This window comes from Mus pahari, chromosome 16 (genome assembly GCF_900095145.1).
Source record: "Mus pahari chromosome 16, PAHARI_EIJ_v1.1, whole genome shotgun sequence".
Taxonomy (NCBI): Eukaryota; Metazoa; Chordata; class Mammalia; order Rodentia; family Muridae; genus Mus; species Mus pahari.
The window spans coordinates 34421539-34438149 of record NC_034605.1 but is presented as its reverse complement, the minus strand read 5'-3'; the positions used below and the strand labels follow the sequence as shown (position 1 = coordinate 34438149).

At 39.1% G+C, this 16611-nt stretch overlaps 2 protein-coding genes across 2 annotated transcripts in view; both read left to right on the top strand.

Annotated features, from left to right (window-relative positions):
• The window catches only part of Exoc2 (exocyst complex component 2), a 160023-nt gene that overhangs the window by 19703 nt on the left and 123709 nt on the right, over positions 1-16611 (top strand). Inside the window, exons 2-3 of the mRNA XM_021215509.2 lie at positions 13012-13172; positions 15485-15661. Of these exons, the coding sequence (XP_021071168.1) occupies positions 13055-13172; positions 15485-15661 (295 nt within the window). The 5' untranslated portion in view covers positions 13012-13054. The remainder of the gene's footprint in view (positions 1-13011; positions 13173-15484; positions 15662-16611) is intronic.
• Positions 6076-7234, top strand: Hus1b (HUS1 checkpoint clamp component B). Its single transcript, XM_021216091.1, has one exon. The coding sequence runs from the start codon at positions 6151-6153 to the stop codon at positions 6979-6981; it is 831 nt and encodes a 276-aa protein (XP_021071750.1). The 5' UTR covers positions 6076-6150; the 3' UTR covers positions 6982-7234.

Genomic DNA, 16611 nt, shown 5'->3' with positions numbered 1-16611 from the left:
AGTTCTGTGACTCTAGAGAACCCTGACTAATACAGATGTCAAAACCAAGACCTAGGACGCTTGGGTAAGAGCAGCAGGCACACTGCAGACCACACAAAAGTACATTCAAGCTGCAGGGAAGCCAGAAGCAGAGGCAGCCTAGGGAGTGGCTGAGAGGGCCAGGGGCACCTCGAAGGAAGGAACACTTCCTTTAGAAGGGAGGACCTTCCTTTAGAAACCATTTAACATTTAACTAGGTAAGGGGAAACAAACAAACAAACTTACCAATGTGGACTTCTCTAATGGAAGTGTCACTTATTGCTGGACAGAGGCATAGCAGCTTGAATATTTCCCTTCATCCTGAGGTTCTTCTACTTTGGTTAAATAGAATGCTTTGCTTTGCCACAGAATAGAATTTTTTTTTTAAAAAAGCCAATATAAAACAGAGGTGGAGTTTATTAAATATACATTTTTGATGTAATCCTAATTCTGAGCAGTAAGAGGAATAGAGGCACTCAGGAAGAAATTAAGGCCCACACCAAGAGCAGGAGTGTGGGCTTCTCAAAGAAGGGTCACATTTTATTGTCCTAGTGGTGACTGTAGGAATTTGGAAAATTTTGGAATTTTGTTCAGCCACGTTCAGGGCACTCTCTCCTCTGTCACTACTGTCTTAGTTACTTTTCTGTTTCTATTAAGAGACACCATGACCATGAATTGGAGCTTGCTTACAGTTTCAGAGGGTTAGTTCATGACTGTCATGGTGGAAAGCTTGCAGCCAGAAGGTCTGCATAGGGCTGGAGCAGTAGCTGAGGGCTCATATCTCCACAAACACCAGGCAGAGAGAACTGATTGCAAATGGCATGGCCTTAAACTTTCAGTGACAGATTGCATCTAACAAGGCCACACCCCATCCTTCCCAAACAGTTCCACCGACTGGGGCCAGTATTTAAGTATGTGACCCTGTGGGGTGATTCTCATTCAAACACCTATCACCACATTTGTCATAATTTTGTTTTGTTAATTGGGATTATAAGATGGTGCTAGAGTCTTGGGTAGGTTTACAGTCTGATTTGATAAAGTAGTGCTGCACAAGGTTGTTAGGACAGATCCATTCACTGTAAGTGAGGTTTTTTGATGTGGTTTCTAAATTACAGGTTTATAGCTGGGAAGGGAGAAGAACCTGAAGCAAATGCTGCCAATTTGTTGGAATTCTTGATTCTCTGCTGTTGAGAGGCCTCAGCCTGTACTTTTTCATGTCTATCTATCCTGTCTCTTTAAATGTAAAGAAGAAATTATTTCTTAGATTAACAGAGAATTTGTGCTAATTGATGCATTTTAAATGTTAAAATTTACCAATGTTACAAGTTCATTAGATGGTAGGAAAAAATATTGGCTAGACACTTGGTTTGACATATTGCAGTTTGTTGTTCCTCTGTTTATCTTGAGTTATGTAGAGGTGAGAGTGACTGGCGTCCTAGTCCCTTCCTCTGAGGAACTGGTGTGATTGCAGCCAGAACTCATCTATGCAACAATACAGACTGCAGCTTAATGATTGTTGACTTGGCAAAAGAAGCTCAGATGTGGGTGTCCTGTAATCCCAGCACTGGAGAAACAGAGGTGGGAGGATCACAAACTCAAGCCAGCCTGGGTTATGTAACTAGACATCTCAAAAACCTAAAGGACAGCAAAAACAGCAACAAAACCACAACATCAGAAAAAGAAGACTTGATTTTCTGGAGCCTAGGCTGTGACTTCTGTATTTAAAGATGCCATAATGGACAGAGTAAGTTTTTGGTTCACAGGAAAGAGCAGCTGTAGCATGTAGTTAAAAAAAAACAAAAAACAACAAAAACAAAAACCGAACCCTTGCTAAATCAGGCTATGCACCGGCCTCGGTGGTCTCACTCACCCTGATGGCCAGCCCCAAGCGGCCATCTTGCCCTGGTTCCCTTGGCTAGCCTGTTGCCAAGCTGCTCTGGTCAAAAACCCACTCCCAAGCTACTCTTCTCAGTCTTTGCTTGCTAAGCTGACCAAACCAGTCTTTTCCTGAAATGCCTGCTCACACTTCCCAGGCCAGCCACAGGAGGTGACCCCACAGAAAGCCTGCTACCAATCACTCAGATCCCATTAGCCCTGTGAAATGAAAACACCAGAGACTCACAATATACCAGCCAGATTTATAATGGTCAATCTCTAACCCCAAAATGCCCATGCAAAGAACACAAAACTCAATTGATATAAATACAAGCTGCACGCCTAGGTTGAACAAATGTACACTGCTCTGTTGCCCAGCTATGAAATCCCTGGCTACTTGCAGCTCCTCCAGGCCATGTGGTTCTGGTTCATCTTCACTTCCTTCTTCCTCCATTTATTCTCCCTCTGTCCTTCATCTCATATCGCCTTCTTCCTCTTTTCCCTGTCTAAAACTTTAAGCTCTGCCTTTTCTTGCCCAATCACAGGCTCTAGCCTTATCTGACCAATTAAGATTTCCCCTGACCTCACCTGAGTATTCGATCTGCTCCTCACCGGGGCACCCCTCTTGAGGGAGCAGAACATACAAACAGCAATCCACAACACGCAGTAGTACCCAACTGTAAATAAGAAATCAACATATGATCACAGCTATGTTTCTCCCTGCTTTATAGATAGATGTTAGTAATGTCTCCTGTGTCTTATGTAGCAGAACATTTCCTTACAGTATTATAATGCCAGTTAAGTTGTGGAATCATCAAGGACAATTAACCAGATGTTAAAGAAAAAGACATGAATATTTTAAGTGTAAATCATTAATTCTTTTAAAGCTAAACATTGTTGAACTTTCAAATTATAATTGAAAATGCTAACAACATCTTAGAGGTTTACTTTATTTCACTTCAGACATTGATAATTTTAATCTATACAGACAGAGAACTCTCTGGGTTCCCTTCCTTTTAAAAGAGTCTAGAGTTGTTGCTGGGACCAGGAATATTATTAGTGAAATCTTTGAGAGAAATGATCTGGGTCAGTGTGTCATTTCTGGGCTAGTTTGGTGGGACTCTTGTCACTTGAGGGAACAGTTTCCCTAATCCTATCCAATTTTATTGCAGCATCCCATCCATCACATCTTGTCCCATTCCAGTGGTGCGTCCCACACCCTCAGTATTTCTTCTCACATGATTCTATCCTATCATTTCATCCACTCTTATCCTACCCGCTAGTCCTACCTTCCCATCCCACCATTGCATCCTACCCCACCCTGCTCCACTCCACTCATCCTATCATCCATTTCATTCCAGTGCTGCAGCTCATCCTTTCCCTTCCCAGCCTTTCCTGTTTTAGCCTATCCTGTCTCACATTTCATTCCCTTGCATCTCTATGTCCCATTCTATACCAGCATTCTATATCATCCCATTTTATTTCATCATTCTGTTCTACCCCACTGTACATTTCCACTGTATTCCAAAATTCCTTTTCATACCAACAACCTATCCTATCATCAGTGTTGGTCTGCTTTCTGTCACTATTGTAGCCAGGTGGCACATTATGGCAGGTGTGCATGGAGGAGCAACACCAGTTTTCTCATGTTCCAGGGAGCAGAAAGAAATAGAACAGAGATGAGGACCCACTCACTCTGTTTGAAAGCATGGCCCAGTGGTGTGAGGGCTAGGCCCACCTTCTGAAGGTCCACTACACTTTCTAGTAGCACCACTCTGGAATCAAATGTTTAACACATTGACTTTTGTGGGACACTTTATATTTAAGCTATAGTAGATGCTAACCTGAATGTACATCTCACAGACTGACATCTTCAATGAGTTCAGTTCTAGAAACAAGCTGGGTGCTATATACTATAGTCCCCTTCTTCAGGGACCAAAAAGTACAAGGGCCTCATGGTAGGTAACAGCAAGTCTGGGATTCATCCTCTATATGGTGGTCACTGGGTCTCTGCCTTTTAATGGATAGAACATTGCTTAAGTGCAGAAGCAGACAGAGGATTGTCATATATTCCCTTGTGCCTATGGTGCATGAAAACTTGAAATACCCGATCCTCACTAATGTGATCATCAGAGAGATGAGTTTATTAGAGGAAATCCTGAGGGTACCCATGAGCAAACGGAGCTCATGAAGAGTATGGTGGTTTGAATGAGAATGACCCCCAGTGGCTCATATGTGTGTGCTTAGTTTTTAGTTAACAAACTGTTTGGGAAGGGTTAGGAGATACGGTCTTGTTGGAGGAGGTGTGTTGTTGCTGGTAGGCTTTGAAAAACCCACACCAGGTCCACTCTATCTCTCCCTTTTTTCCCTCTCCCTCTCCCCCCTCTCTCCCCGTGTAGGCCAAGGATATAAAGCTCTTAGCTATTCCCTTACCACTATGTCTGTCTGCTTCCCACCATGAAGGTAAATGACCTAACCCTGAACCTGTTAGCAAGCACCCAATTAAATGCTTTCTTTTAAAAGACAAAGAGGAACTGAAAGTTTACATAGAGCAACTGATTGCTCTGACATCCTAGCTGAGATGCTGCTGCCTGTGAGCTAAGATTGGGCTCGGCAGTGGTGGTGCACACCTTTAATCCCAGCACTTGGGAGGCAGAGGCAAGTGGATTTCTGAGTTCAAGGCCAGCCTGGTCTACAGAGTTGAGTTCCAGGACAGCCAGGACTACACAGAGAAACCCTGTCTTGATAAACCAAAAAAAAAAAAAAAAGATTGGGATGAGAGTGAGGACTACTGATTGGGGGCAGGAGTGAGATGAAGAACCAGTCAGATCTCGGTCTCTCAGCATCTTCGTCAGAGACCTGTGCTGGCATCATCACTGCCTAGTTGAAAAAAGCGGAGCTGAGGAAGCACTCTGCTGTAATAGAACGAGTATAGAAGTTTGACCTGCATCCTTGGTATTTCACATGGATCAGGACTCTAGGAGCACCAGAAAAAAGACAAATACATTTCATATACAAAGATTCAGTATTTTCTTAAGGGTAAAGAACATCATCGATAATATGGAAGCCAAATACTAATCTGGGCCATATTTACAGGGACAGAGGGTTAATGTTCTTGCCAGAGATTTTATTCTTTTGTTATCCATTTATTTATTTGAGATAAAATCTCACCATGTAGCTTAGACTGGCCTAGAATGTAACCCTAACTTTCCTTAACCTTGTGATCCTTCCTCCTCGCCTCTGGCCCCCAGTGTTGGAATTATTGGAATGTGTCACCAGTCTGGTCTTATCAGAGACCTTAAAAACCAAGCAACAAACTCCAGAAAAAGTCGTGAATGTAAAATTCACATACATACATTGCAAGTTGAAGCCATGCTCTTCTACTTATCACGTCACTACATACAACATAGATGGCTATATGCTGATGGGAAGGTATGTTGATAGAAATTTCTCTGGGACAGTTTGGCAACGGAAGAGTTTTATATGCATATGTAATAACCAAGAGTTCCCCTTAAACTTAACGCAAGTAAATACTGACAAAAGTAAATGTGTTTTTGTGTAACAGCTGTTCATAGTTATCCTAGTAATAGGTCAAAATTGGATCATGCGAATTCCTCTTGTAGAATAATTTTTTTATCAATATACTAGAAAACTAGCCCTGAAAATGATATAGACTTGTTAGTGTGTGATAGTATGGAATGATATCCATTATATGTACATTTTAGGTGCAAATGTCAGGTTATAAAATGTGTATCCAATTTATCACATTATTTATAAGACATGTAGTAACATCTGCAAGTAATGTCTGGACTGAACAGGACTATAATATATATTTGGTATATGCATGCACCAAAGTGTCTTAAAAGGGTTGGTTATCTCAAGGTGCTGGTGCTTTTAATTGTGGTCACAGTGTGTAGAGTGACCTTCTTATGACCAGACCAGAAGCAGTGACATATTCAAATAGGACAGGCAGGTGGGAAGGTGAAGTTGGGTCCAGAGACCATCCAAAGTGTGTCCCTGTAGCATCTGCCCTAGGTGGCTTCAGTTATAAGTGGGCCTGCAGGCACATGGAACCCAAAAGCAGGCAGTGCTGGGGCAGGAGGGAGGGGAAGTAGAGCGCACCCCAGTCTTGGTAGTTGAGCCGGCTGTGCTCCAGACCGGAAGGGTAAGCAGGCTACACTCCAGGCCGGAAGAGTGAACCAGCTGACTCCTCTGGCAGTGGGCTCCTCACAGCGCTCCCTCTACCACCGAGGCACCATGAGGTTTCGGGCCAGGATCACCAGCAAGCGCTTTATAGAGCTCTTCATTCAGGTCAGCAGCACCATAGCAAAGCTGGCGAAGGTCTGTGTGCTCCGTGTGTGCCCTGACAGGCTGTGCTTCTGTCCCATGGGGCTGCTGGGTGAGGTCCAGCTGTGGGGTGAGGTGAGGCGGGATGTCTTCCACCTCTTCTGCATGGAGGGTGCCTCGCAGGAGTTCAACGAGATCTATCTCGAGCTGATGTCTGAGCATCTGGGCAGAGCTGTGAAGAATGCCGGCAGCGCTTCATCCCTGAAGTTCCAGCTCACCAACAAGCTGCGCCCCTGCCTCACTTTGGTGGTGGAGCTGGCATCGTGCCCTGGCCACACCCGCGCCGTGGTCCACGACCTGCCTGTGAGGGTGCTTCCCAGAAGGCGGTGGAAAGACTGCACAGAGCCCCAGGTTCGGGGCTCTGATGTGAGTGTTTATCTGCCAGCTCTGAAGACCTTGAAGAACATGGTGGAAAGGATGGCAAATGTGGGCAGTCATGTGCTGGTGGAAGCTAATCTCAACGGCAGAATGAACCTGAGTGTAGAAACTGATGGGGTGACTATTAAAAGCTATTTTAAAAATCTTGGAAATCCTCCGAATGCTGTTCTGTGTATGTCTCAGGACAAAGACCCAGAGAACATGGCACAAGTGCGGGTGGATAATAGGAAGCTTCTACAGTGTTTTGACGGACAGCAGATAAACCCCACAATGGCCTTTTGTAATATTTTGAGCAATACTCTGCTTCATCTTGTTTTGGTTCATGAAGATGTTTCTCTTCAGTATTTTATTCCCGCTTCATGAATTTCAAGCATCCTTGATTTTCTTTTTAAAAGAATACTTAATTTAAGATCTTTCCAGAACTGAGACTTTGAGTTCCTTGTGTCAAAAGCCTGCAACCCCATGGATTTTGTAGGGTGTTTATTTTGTTGAGTGCTTCCTTTGTAAAATGTTAAGAAACAATTGGAGAAATAATTAAAAGCTCATGTGATTGTTTTTTGGTTTTGACAGTTACATTATATTCAACTTAGTTGTTTTGGAAAAATGGATTGTAATAAAATAACTGAATCTTGAAACAATTATTGTATTACTTTATTATGAAATAATATTGTGAAGAATGAGAAAATTCTTTTAAATTAAACAAATTATTTTGAGAGACTTAATGAGCTCAGTCTCTCTGAAAGGTGTAAGATGAATTTTGTGTGTACATCAGATTCAGAGATAAGCAACTGTCTGCTGAAGGTTTGCAGTAGGAGTCTCCATTACTGGTGAATAGCCATTTCAGAGTTTAGACTCTCAGACAACGTGCTTCCTCACTTCTGTGTCAGACGTGCACACTTGTTTGGTTTGGTGACTAAAGAAAGGTGAGAACTATTTGTAAACGCTATGTTGGGAGCTTCAGGATCTTCAGGCTGTGTGTGTTTCTGTGCTTGTGTGTGTGTGTGTGTGTGTGTGTGTGTGTGTGTGTGTGCTGTAATATAGGCATGCCTTCTGATTTGTATTGGTAAGCTCAAACACAATAACTCAAGCAACTTAGAGAAAGGAGGGGTTTTTGGCTTATGGTTTTTAGAACAATAAGAATCCATTATGGCAGAGAATCTTGGCAGCAGATGAGAGTCATGGAACAGGAATAGCTAAGAGCTCAAACCCTAAACTTTGTGTAGGAAGTAGAGCTATAAATGGGAACTACATATGGCTTTCAGAACCCCAAAGTCTTCCCCTTGTCACATACTTCCTCTAGAAAGCTGTACCTTCTAAACCTTACCCAAACAGCACTACCAATTGGAAACCAAGTATTCAGAAGACTGAGACTATGGGGTAATTTTATTCAAATCACTGCATACTCGTTTGAACCATGTCTTCCAGCTTTATCCCATTGTATTTCATTTAATTAAAGCAGAAAGAAATTTCAAGCTGTAATAAAGTGTGTGTGTGTGTGCGTGCATGCACACACACATGCATGTTTCTACATAGTGTGTGGAAACCAGAGAACAAGCCTTTCAGGAGCTTGTCTTTAGAGCCATGGTTTCTTATTGGCCTAGAACTTTCCAAGTAAGCTAGACTGGCCAGCCAGTGATATCTAAGGATCTACGTCTCTGCCTCCCCAGCTACAAATGTGTGCCACTATACTCTTCTGTTTGTTTTGTTGTTTTTCAACATAGCTTCTGGAGATTGGATTTGGATCCTCATGCTTGAGCAGTAGGCACTTGAGGGTTTGCTGCTCTAAAATCCATTGCATAGTATGTTCAGATGAGAGCCTTCATGGTATTTGTTGGATTGATCAAGTCTCTTCTTTCTTAACTTTGTGAATACCAGCACATCCCTTTCTGCTAATCAGAGTCACCATTCTCAGTGATTACCAGCAGTAACATTTCTGTTAGTAAGCTTTCCTCTATAATGTCAGTGATAATTCCTTACTTTCATGTCACTGTATTTTTGGCAACAGAGAAAGCAGAGCATTTGTACTTAGAAATTTGGTTCTATGTTCTATGTGAACTAGACCAGATTCTGAAAACACAATTTGAATTAAATTTGAATTTAAACACAAATGCAACAGATTAAAATCCTATTCAGTTCATGTTAATTTAAAAACTCATAGCCGGGTGTGGTGGTGCACGCCTTTAATCCCAGCACTTGGGAGGCAGAGGCAGGCGGATTTCTGAGTTCGAGACCAGCCTGGTCTACAGAGTGAGTTCCAGGACAGCCAGGGCTATACAGAGAAACCCTGTCTCAAAACAAACAAACAAACAAAAAAACTCATGATGAATATATTTATACCTAACATTGACAAAATACACAGACAAGCAACTAATAAACTGATTTTAAATAATAGAAAATAATAAATTAACATGAACTGAATAGGATTTTAATCTGTTATGTTTGTGTTTAAATTCGAAATTATATCAAAACATTAATTTTAACTTTATTTTGAGGTAAGAATATTAAAAGTAATGATTTCTGCCAAGTCACTTACCCAGATCATCAAATATTTACTTTTAGGCCCATTTTCTTTTTTCTTTCCATTTACCTGTTTATTTTGTGTGATGCCATTTGAAAATAAGTGTCCGTCATCTGAGGTGGATGTTCAGTCTTAAAAAAGTTTTCTTGATTCTGACACTTTCAGAGTGTTATTATAGGTTTACTTACTAATTTAGCTTAGACAATAAATTGATTTCTCTTTGAAGTTCATTTATAGGGAGATGCTTAAAAATACTACATGACTATCCTGTTTTTAAATCATGTACTTAACTCATTTAGTGTTCCTTGAGTGATTTTTCTTTGTAATTATATATGTGTGTGTATGTATGTGTGTGTGTGTGTGTGTGTGTATATATATATATATATATATATATATATATATATATATATATATAGCCATCAGTTTGACCAGTAGCATTTGTTGAGTATGTTGTCTTTTCTCCTATGTATATTTTAATTATATATGTGTGTGTATGTATGTGTGTGTGTGTGTGTGTGTGTATATATATATATATATATATATATATATATATATATATATATATATATAATTCACTTCACATCCGATCACTGTTACCCCTTCCTGATTTCCTCTGTAATTATTAGTGGTCATAGGATAGTAAATGATTTTCTGTAGTAATTATTCTATGCATCTTTTCATTGATTATATTCCTAGAATAGAGTTGAATATTTTAAAAAACATACACAACTTACTGCTATCGGTTTTGTTTTATTTTTCCTCAGTGTGCACTAATGAAAGCAGGCAAGGTTTGCAGGCACACATAAGAGAGATCATCCTTGTATTTGGGCTAGTATTGTAACACTAGGGGACACAACAGGAGAGCCACCTGGACAACTCCCTTTGAATGCTATATTTTCCTAAATTTGGCCACTAGTTGTCAGCTAGTTAGGCTCCTACAACCTCCTCTGCCCCTTCTTCACTGGCGCATGCCACTGTATCAGAGCTTTGTTTATATATGTCCTCTTTTATATGTGAGCACCGTCTTTCTGGAAGTAGTTTGTTGCACACAAGGAAATTCAGAGTAGATGGCCTTTTTGAAGATACTGTTTTGTTGGTGATATCAGCTTGAAATACTCACTATGAGAAGTGCCTAAGTATTTCTACCAATTGTATGCATTGCATACTTATTTATATAAATTATGCATCATAGATGTGTGTATACATATACATGCGTAATGTTTTAGTCATAGAAAACATTTTGAAACAGGGTCTCACTGTATAGCCCATATTATCTTTGAATTTACTCATCCTTAGCTTCCCGAGTACTGGGATTACAGATGTGTGCCATCATATTCCCCAACTGAATTTATTTATCTTCTGTGAAGTGTTTTCAAATCTTTTCAAATCTTTTGCTTATTTAAAAAATATTTTGCTATTAAGTTCCATTATTTTTTTATATAAGTACTTAGTTGTATGTGTGTGTGTGAATATTTTTTTTTTTCTGGGACACTTCTCTGGATGAGCAGATGATTTTAATTTTGGTGAAGTAAAAAAAAAGTTTAAAAAATATATGGTTACTTTTTGTTTAATTAAAAATAGCTCACTCTATTCTTCTAGCCAATGTTGGTAGTTTTTTATGGCATCATCTTTGTAGTTTATAATTTTAGTTTTCATGTCTGAGTCTATAACGTACTTTGAAGTGACTTTTGTAAGGTATGGGGTTATAGTTAAAAGCTTTCCTTTCTTTTCCTGTATCCATATTCAATTATTTGCATACTATTTGATAAAATTATCTATTTTCTCCATTGATATGCTTTGGAACCTTTGTTAACAGTCAAGTGAACATGCACGAGGTTTTTTTTACTTCTGAGTTTTACTATATTCCACCACCTGTCAGCCCACCTTAATGGCAATACCACATTGTCTTCATTGCTGTAGACTTGTAAAATATCTTGAATTTATGCACTTTTTTTGTTTTAAAATTGTTTTCACTGTCCTAAGTTCCTTGACTGTTTTTAGAAATTTTTGAGTTATGTTACCAAAATCACTATATAAACTTACATGAATTTATAGATCAGTTGATATTTTAATAGCATCCAGCCTTATGATCCATGACTGTGGTATAGATCTTCACTTACTTAAGTCTTTATTATCCCTGTTTGTAACTTTTTTATTTCATTGTTCATAATGATATTTTCAATAAAAAAGTTTTGTTTGTTTTTTTGAGACAAAGGCCCATTCATACCAGGCTATCCTTGAAGTCACTATGTAACCACCAAGGATGACCTTGAACCTCTGATCATCTTGCCAGTATCTCCCAAGTTCTGGCCTTACCGACATGGGCTCCCACCGCCAGTGCATTGTTGAGGATCCAACCCAAGTCTTTGTGCATGCTAGGCAGGCATTGTAGCTGAGCTACATCTGTAGCTTGCAAGTAGAACTTGAAAATTTTTTCTAATTGTTTCCTGGAATATTTTAAGTAGCTAAACTTATAAAGATTCATTTGTTTTATTTTTAATTATGTGTATGTATATGTATGTGAGAACAGGTACCCACACAGCAAAGAGATAGCAAATCAATTCATCCTGGACGTGGAATGACAGGCGGTTGTGAGCTGTTCAACATGGTACTTGAAACCAAACTTTGGTCCTCTGCAAGAGCAGTATGTGCTGTTAACTGCTGAATCATTTTACCAGCCCTAAACAACTGACTTTTTTATGTATAAATGTGAATCCTAATATAGCTAAACTCAGTTGTTAGTGCTGAGTTGATTTAGTTCAGATGATTTTTGTACTTTTTCTCTCTGTGACCTCTTTACTGAGATGCTTGTAGGTACATAAAGTTGATATACAAACACTTGCATAAAGCATAAATACCTTTTGAAACAGTCTTTTGATGTAGAATTTTGCCAGTTATTAAGGATGAATGCAGACTTGCATGTTAACGAAATGGCTGTGTTTGTTAATATTTACATAAGGGATTCAGTCTTGGCAAACTATTTTGCTGTAGGATGTAGAGTATCTTAAGAATTTTCAGAGCTGATTGATACTCTAGTTTTGAATGTGAATGAAGTGGCTGAAGATGAAGGAGGGGAGGTAGAAAGAAGTCTAGTTCTGACAAGTTTTAAACACAAAATACTTAATGTTTTTCCAACATAAAACTTGTGAACTGTGGGTATCCTACAAAACCTTCTAAAAGCAAGGATGAAATTGGTTAGATGCTCAGTTTTGAGAGCTAACAGATAATTGCTGAGAGTGGAGATAGCAAATTAGAGTACAGTATCTGAGCAGAGCTCTATTTTGACTTCCCAGTGTACAGTTTTATTCATGCTGTCAGTTCTTAGCAGTAAGCAAATATGTGTTTCTACCAATAAATCTATGCCATAGGTGTTCAGAAAGCATATGTAATTCATACAAGGACATTTGCATTTTGAGTTAGTTGTATGTATATGTATGTACTATATGATAGAAAATATAAACTACACTATAATTCAAACTGTGAATTCCTATACTTTCAGGAATATAAATATATTTTAATTACAACTATAGTATATTGCTTAGAAAATTTGGCAAGTAGAACAATAAGGTGATTTCATGTAGTATTTGTGATTTAATTGTGTAGACCTAGAGCTGTGCAGTAGCAATATGATAAACACATTTGGAACCTGGGACTTAACCTTTTTGCTTCTTTGAAGTATTTCTCACAGTGCTAACAAGTGTCCATTATAAACTTCATCTTTGGTAAATGTTGATGGATACAATGGATGACCAAACCAATCAAAACTCCAGAGCTGTAATGAATGAATAATTTTTATGTATTGGTCCCAAATGTCAACCATTCCTATGCTTCTAGTTTCTGTTGGCTCAATTGGCACCAATCTTTTGTTTTAACAGGTTTCTTCTATAACTGGATCACGAGTTTGCTGCACAAAGTACAATGTCTCGATCCCGGCAGCCTCCACTTGTGACAGGCATCTCTCCAAATGAAGGAATACCTTGGACCAAAGTCACAATTAGAGGGGAGAACCTGGGTACTGGTCCCACTGACCTCATAGGTAAGGGCATGGCCTCTGATGCATTGTGACAAGCTGGGTTTTATTATTAACGTAGGATACTTAGTTTTAAAATAAAAAGGAATTTTTTTTGAAAGTCATTATCAAATTAGATCTATGCTGTCTTTCTACAAATCCTTTAGAAAATATGTCATGGCTAAGGTTTATTCCTGTTTCTTCAACTTAGTGAGTCCTGCTTATTTTGCTATGATGAAACCTTAGTACTGTTTTTAAAAATAGAAATGAATGTTGGGTAGCCGGGCTAGCATGTAGATTTTAATGTAACTTATAATAGATTATATGAACTACAAAAGAAGTTGTAGAAGTGAATTCCCAGGACATGCTGTTGGATATTGTTCTAATTTTTCAAATGAGTTCATTCTAGACTTAACATTCTCACAACTGGTTTCCTAATTGACAGAGACCCAATGCTGAGTTCTAGAGCCTGAGCTGGAACTGCCTTCCCTGCATTAACTGTTGGTTGATTAGTTTTTGACCATCCAGAAAATGTTTTCTTTTTAGAGGAAGCAAATTGAAGTTTAGCATTGCAGTTAATAATTGAGGTTTGTGCTTCCCAGATTATCTTTCCTAGGGTTACTTAATTATATTATGTATAATTTTCTGTTTTTATCCCTAGCTATAGTTTTTGATAGTTTAGTAAACATCTCTTAAATTTATTCTTACAAAGATAGGTGTGTGAAGAGTATGACCTTGAACTTCTGACCCTTTTGCCTCTTCCTACCGATGCTGGGATTGTAACCATGCACAACCATGCTTGATGTATGCTGTGCTGAGGACCATGGCCAGGGCTTTGTGTGTGCTAGCAAGCATTCTAGCAGAGGAGCCACATTCCAGCCCAGAGGTGTCAGGTCTCATCCAGTGTGTTGACTTTGTCCAGTTGTTTCTTTATCCATGCTGGGAAATAACCCTTGAAATGCATGAAAACATACCATATAGATGGAATTCACTTCTAAATTATATCCTATATAGTGTTAAAACGCGACAGTTAGCAGTCTCTGTACATTCTGCTTTGCTTTAGTTTTGAATGGTGCTATTTTTATTTGACCAAGTGTATATTACTTTCATAACTTTGCTAGATTAGCTGTTGCCAAGAACTCATTTTTAAAAAGAGCAAACTCAACTTGTTAAATAATTTAAATGTTTTTAACTGAAATCCACCTCTATTAGTCAAGTAAAAACACTATAAAATCAACTCTACTTGGAATTCTCTTACTTTTTAAAAACTGAGGCTAGACCAGGTCTGGGGGTGGACCCCCTTTACCTCCAGCCTTGGGGGTCAGAGGAGGCAGATTTCTCTTTGGTTGGTTGAGCCCAGCCAGGTTGACAGAATTACAGACCAGTCAGCACAACATAGTGAGACTCTGTGACAACAAACAAATAATAGAAATAAAAAAATTTCAGTGCCCCAAACCAATATAAAATGATGGTATTATATTTCATGAAGTTAGATTTGTTAGTTTTTAGTAGGTAAGCCAAAAATAAAAAGCTTAAGAAATAAATAGGAAACATGATCTTATTTTCATTTTGTGATTAAAAAAAATAATTGAAGTCTGCCACTATTCCTCAGTTTGAAGTATAGTTTTGTCACCTGGCAGGTTAATTGACTCAGGAAAGATTTACAATACTGTGGTTTCACACTCTACTCTGGCTGGGCATTGCTTTCAGGCGACTCCTGGTTAGGGTATGGTGATGAGCCTTTGTCTGTGTTCACTGGCAGCTGAGTGACAGACGGAAGGCTGGTATAGTGTCAGTTTTATTAGGAAAACACTAAAGCAGATAAACCACCACTGAGAAGCTCCCGTGGAGATGTGAGAACTGAGAGTAACTCAGCAGCAGCCAAGAGTGTGTCTGTGAATCACTGTGCTCAGCCTATGTGTGATATACATTAAATACCCACTTTAGTCCATTCAGTAGACTGTGTGTAATGGAACATCAGAAAAAGCACATACAAATTCTTTTTAGAAGATGGATAAGTTTAAAATCTTTTTGGAAATAATTAATAAATATATTCATGTATTTTAACACCCTGTGTTAATAACTTAAACTTCTAATAGCAGCAGTGCTTTCTGAAAACAATTTGTCTTGTAGTCTAAGTAATCTGACTGCCTGGACTTAGCTGTAGTCCATTATTGTTCTAATTCTGCTGATGGTAGAGGAAGTGAAGGAAATCTTAGGTATCAGAGAGAAAACCAGATTCGACGGCCTGTGTCATGCGCTGTCGACATCTATTCAAACAGGAAACATTATTATTTCTTTTTATTTTTCATTTGTTTTATGCATGCTTTTACTTTCAGGCTTGACAATTTGTGGACATAATTGCCTCCTCACGGCAGAATGGATGTCTGCGAGTAAAATTGTCTGTCGAGTGGGACAAGCCAAAAATGACAAAGGAGACATTATTGTCACAACTAAGTCAGGGGGCAAAGGAACCTCAACTGTCTCTTTTAAGTTGCTCAAGCCTGAAAAAATAGGTAAGACTCTTAGTGAATTTATCCTAAAGAAAAGGTATTGACCTTTAGATATTAAAATGGTAGAATTTGTATAAAACACGCTTAACACTCATGTCTTGTTAGATGTAGTGTGTTCATTTTGACAATACTAAGATGTATCTCAGTTTGAGTTAACCTTCCTTTGTTGGCGACTCTCATGGTAGAGTCCCGAGGGCTGGCTCTGAACTCCTGTCAGCCGTTCTCTTTGAGAGGCAGTTCCCTAAGCTGACTGTCAGTGTGAAGACGGGTCTAAGAATTATTATCTTTCCAAGTTACTTGTTAATGTCCATGCTGGTTGCTGAAGTAGTCCGTTTGCACAGGGTCCCATTGCTGGTGTTCAGACAACTTTCTTCTGGGAAGCCTCAGTGTCTGCCACTCCTAGTCTAGCCAGCAGGTTACACTTGCTCTGAGTTACTGAGTCTTCAGTCCCGCTTTGTTGCAGCCCAGAGTCCCTGCAGTGGTGTACAGGCTGTGTTCTACTGAGTAGGGCAATACAGAGCTTGGTCCTATGAGAGAGAACGCTATTTTAGAGTTTGTGTCTTGTTTGCAGATGTGCACCAAGTCTGTTTTCCCAGAATAATCTGTTTTTCCACTGTGCAAGCTATGTATTCTGCAACCAATTTAATTGTTTGATATTTTATTGGATTTACCAAAAAGATACCAGCCTAAGACTTTTTTTCTAATGATGTAGGACATTTCCAGCATTTAGCATAATGAAGAGAATAAGAAATAACAAGGACTGTGCCAATTTTGCATAGCTATTCATGTTAGTGTTTAGAGAGATAAAGTGAGTTTTCAAAAACAGTTTTCAACCATTTGCATTGTACCTGTAGTAAAATGACTTTCGATTATGGAAGTTAGGAAAAGAAGCTTATGTTACATACAAGTCAGACCTGTGTGATGTTACATACAAGTCAGACCTGTGTGATGTT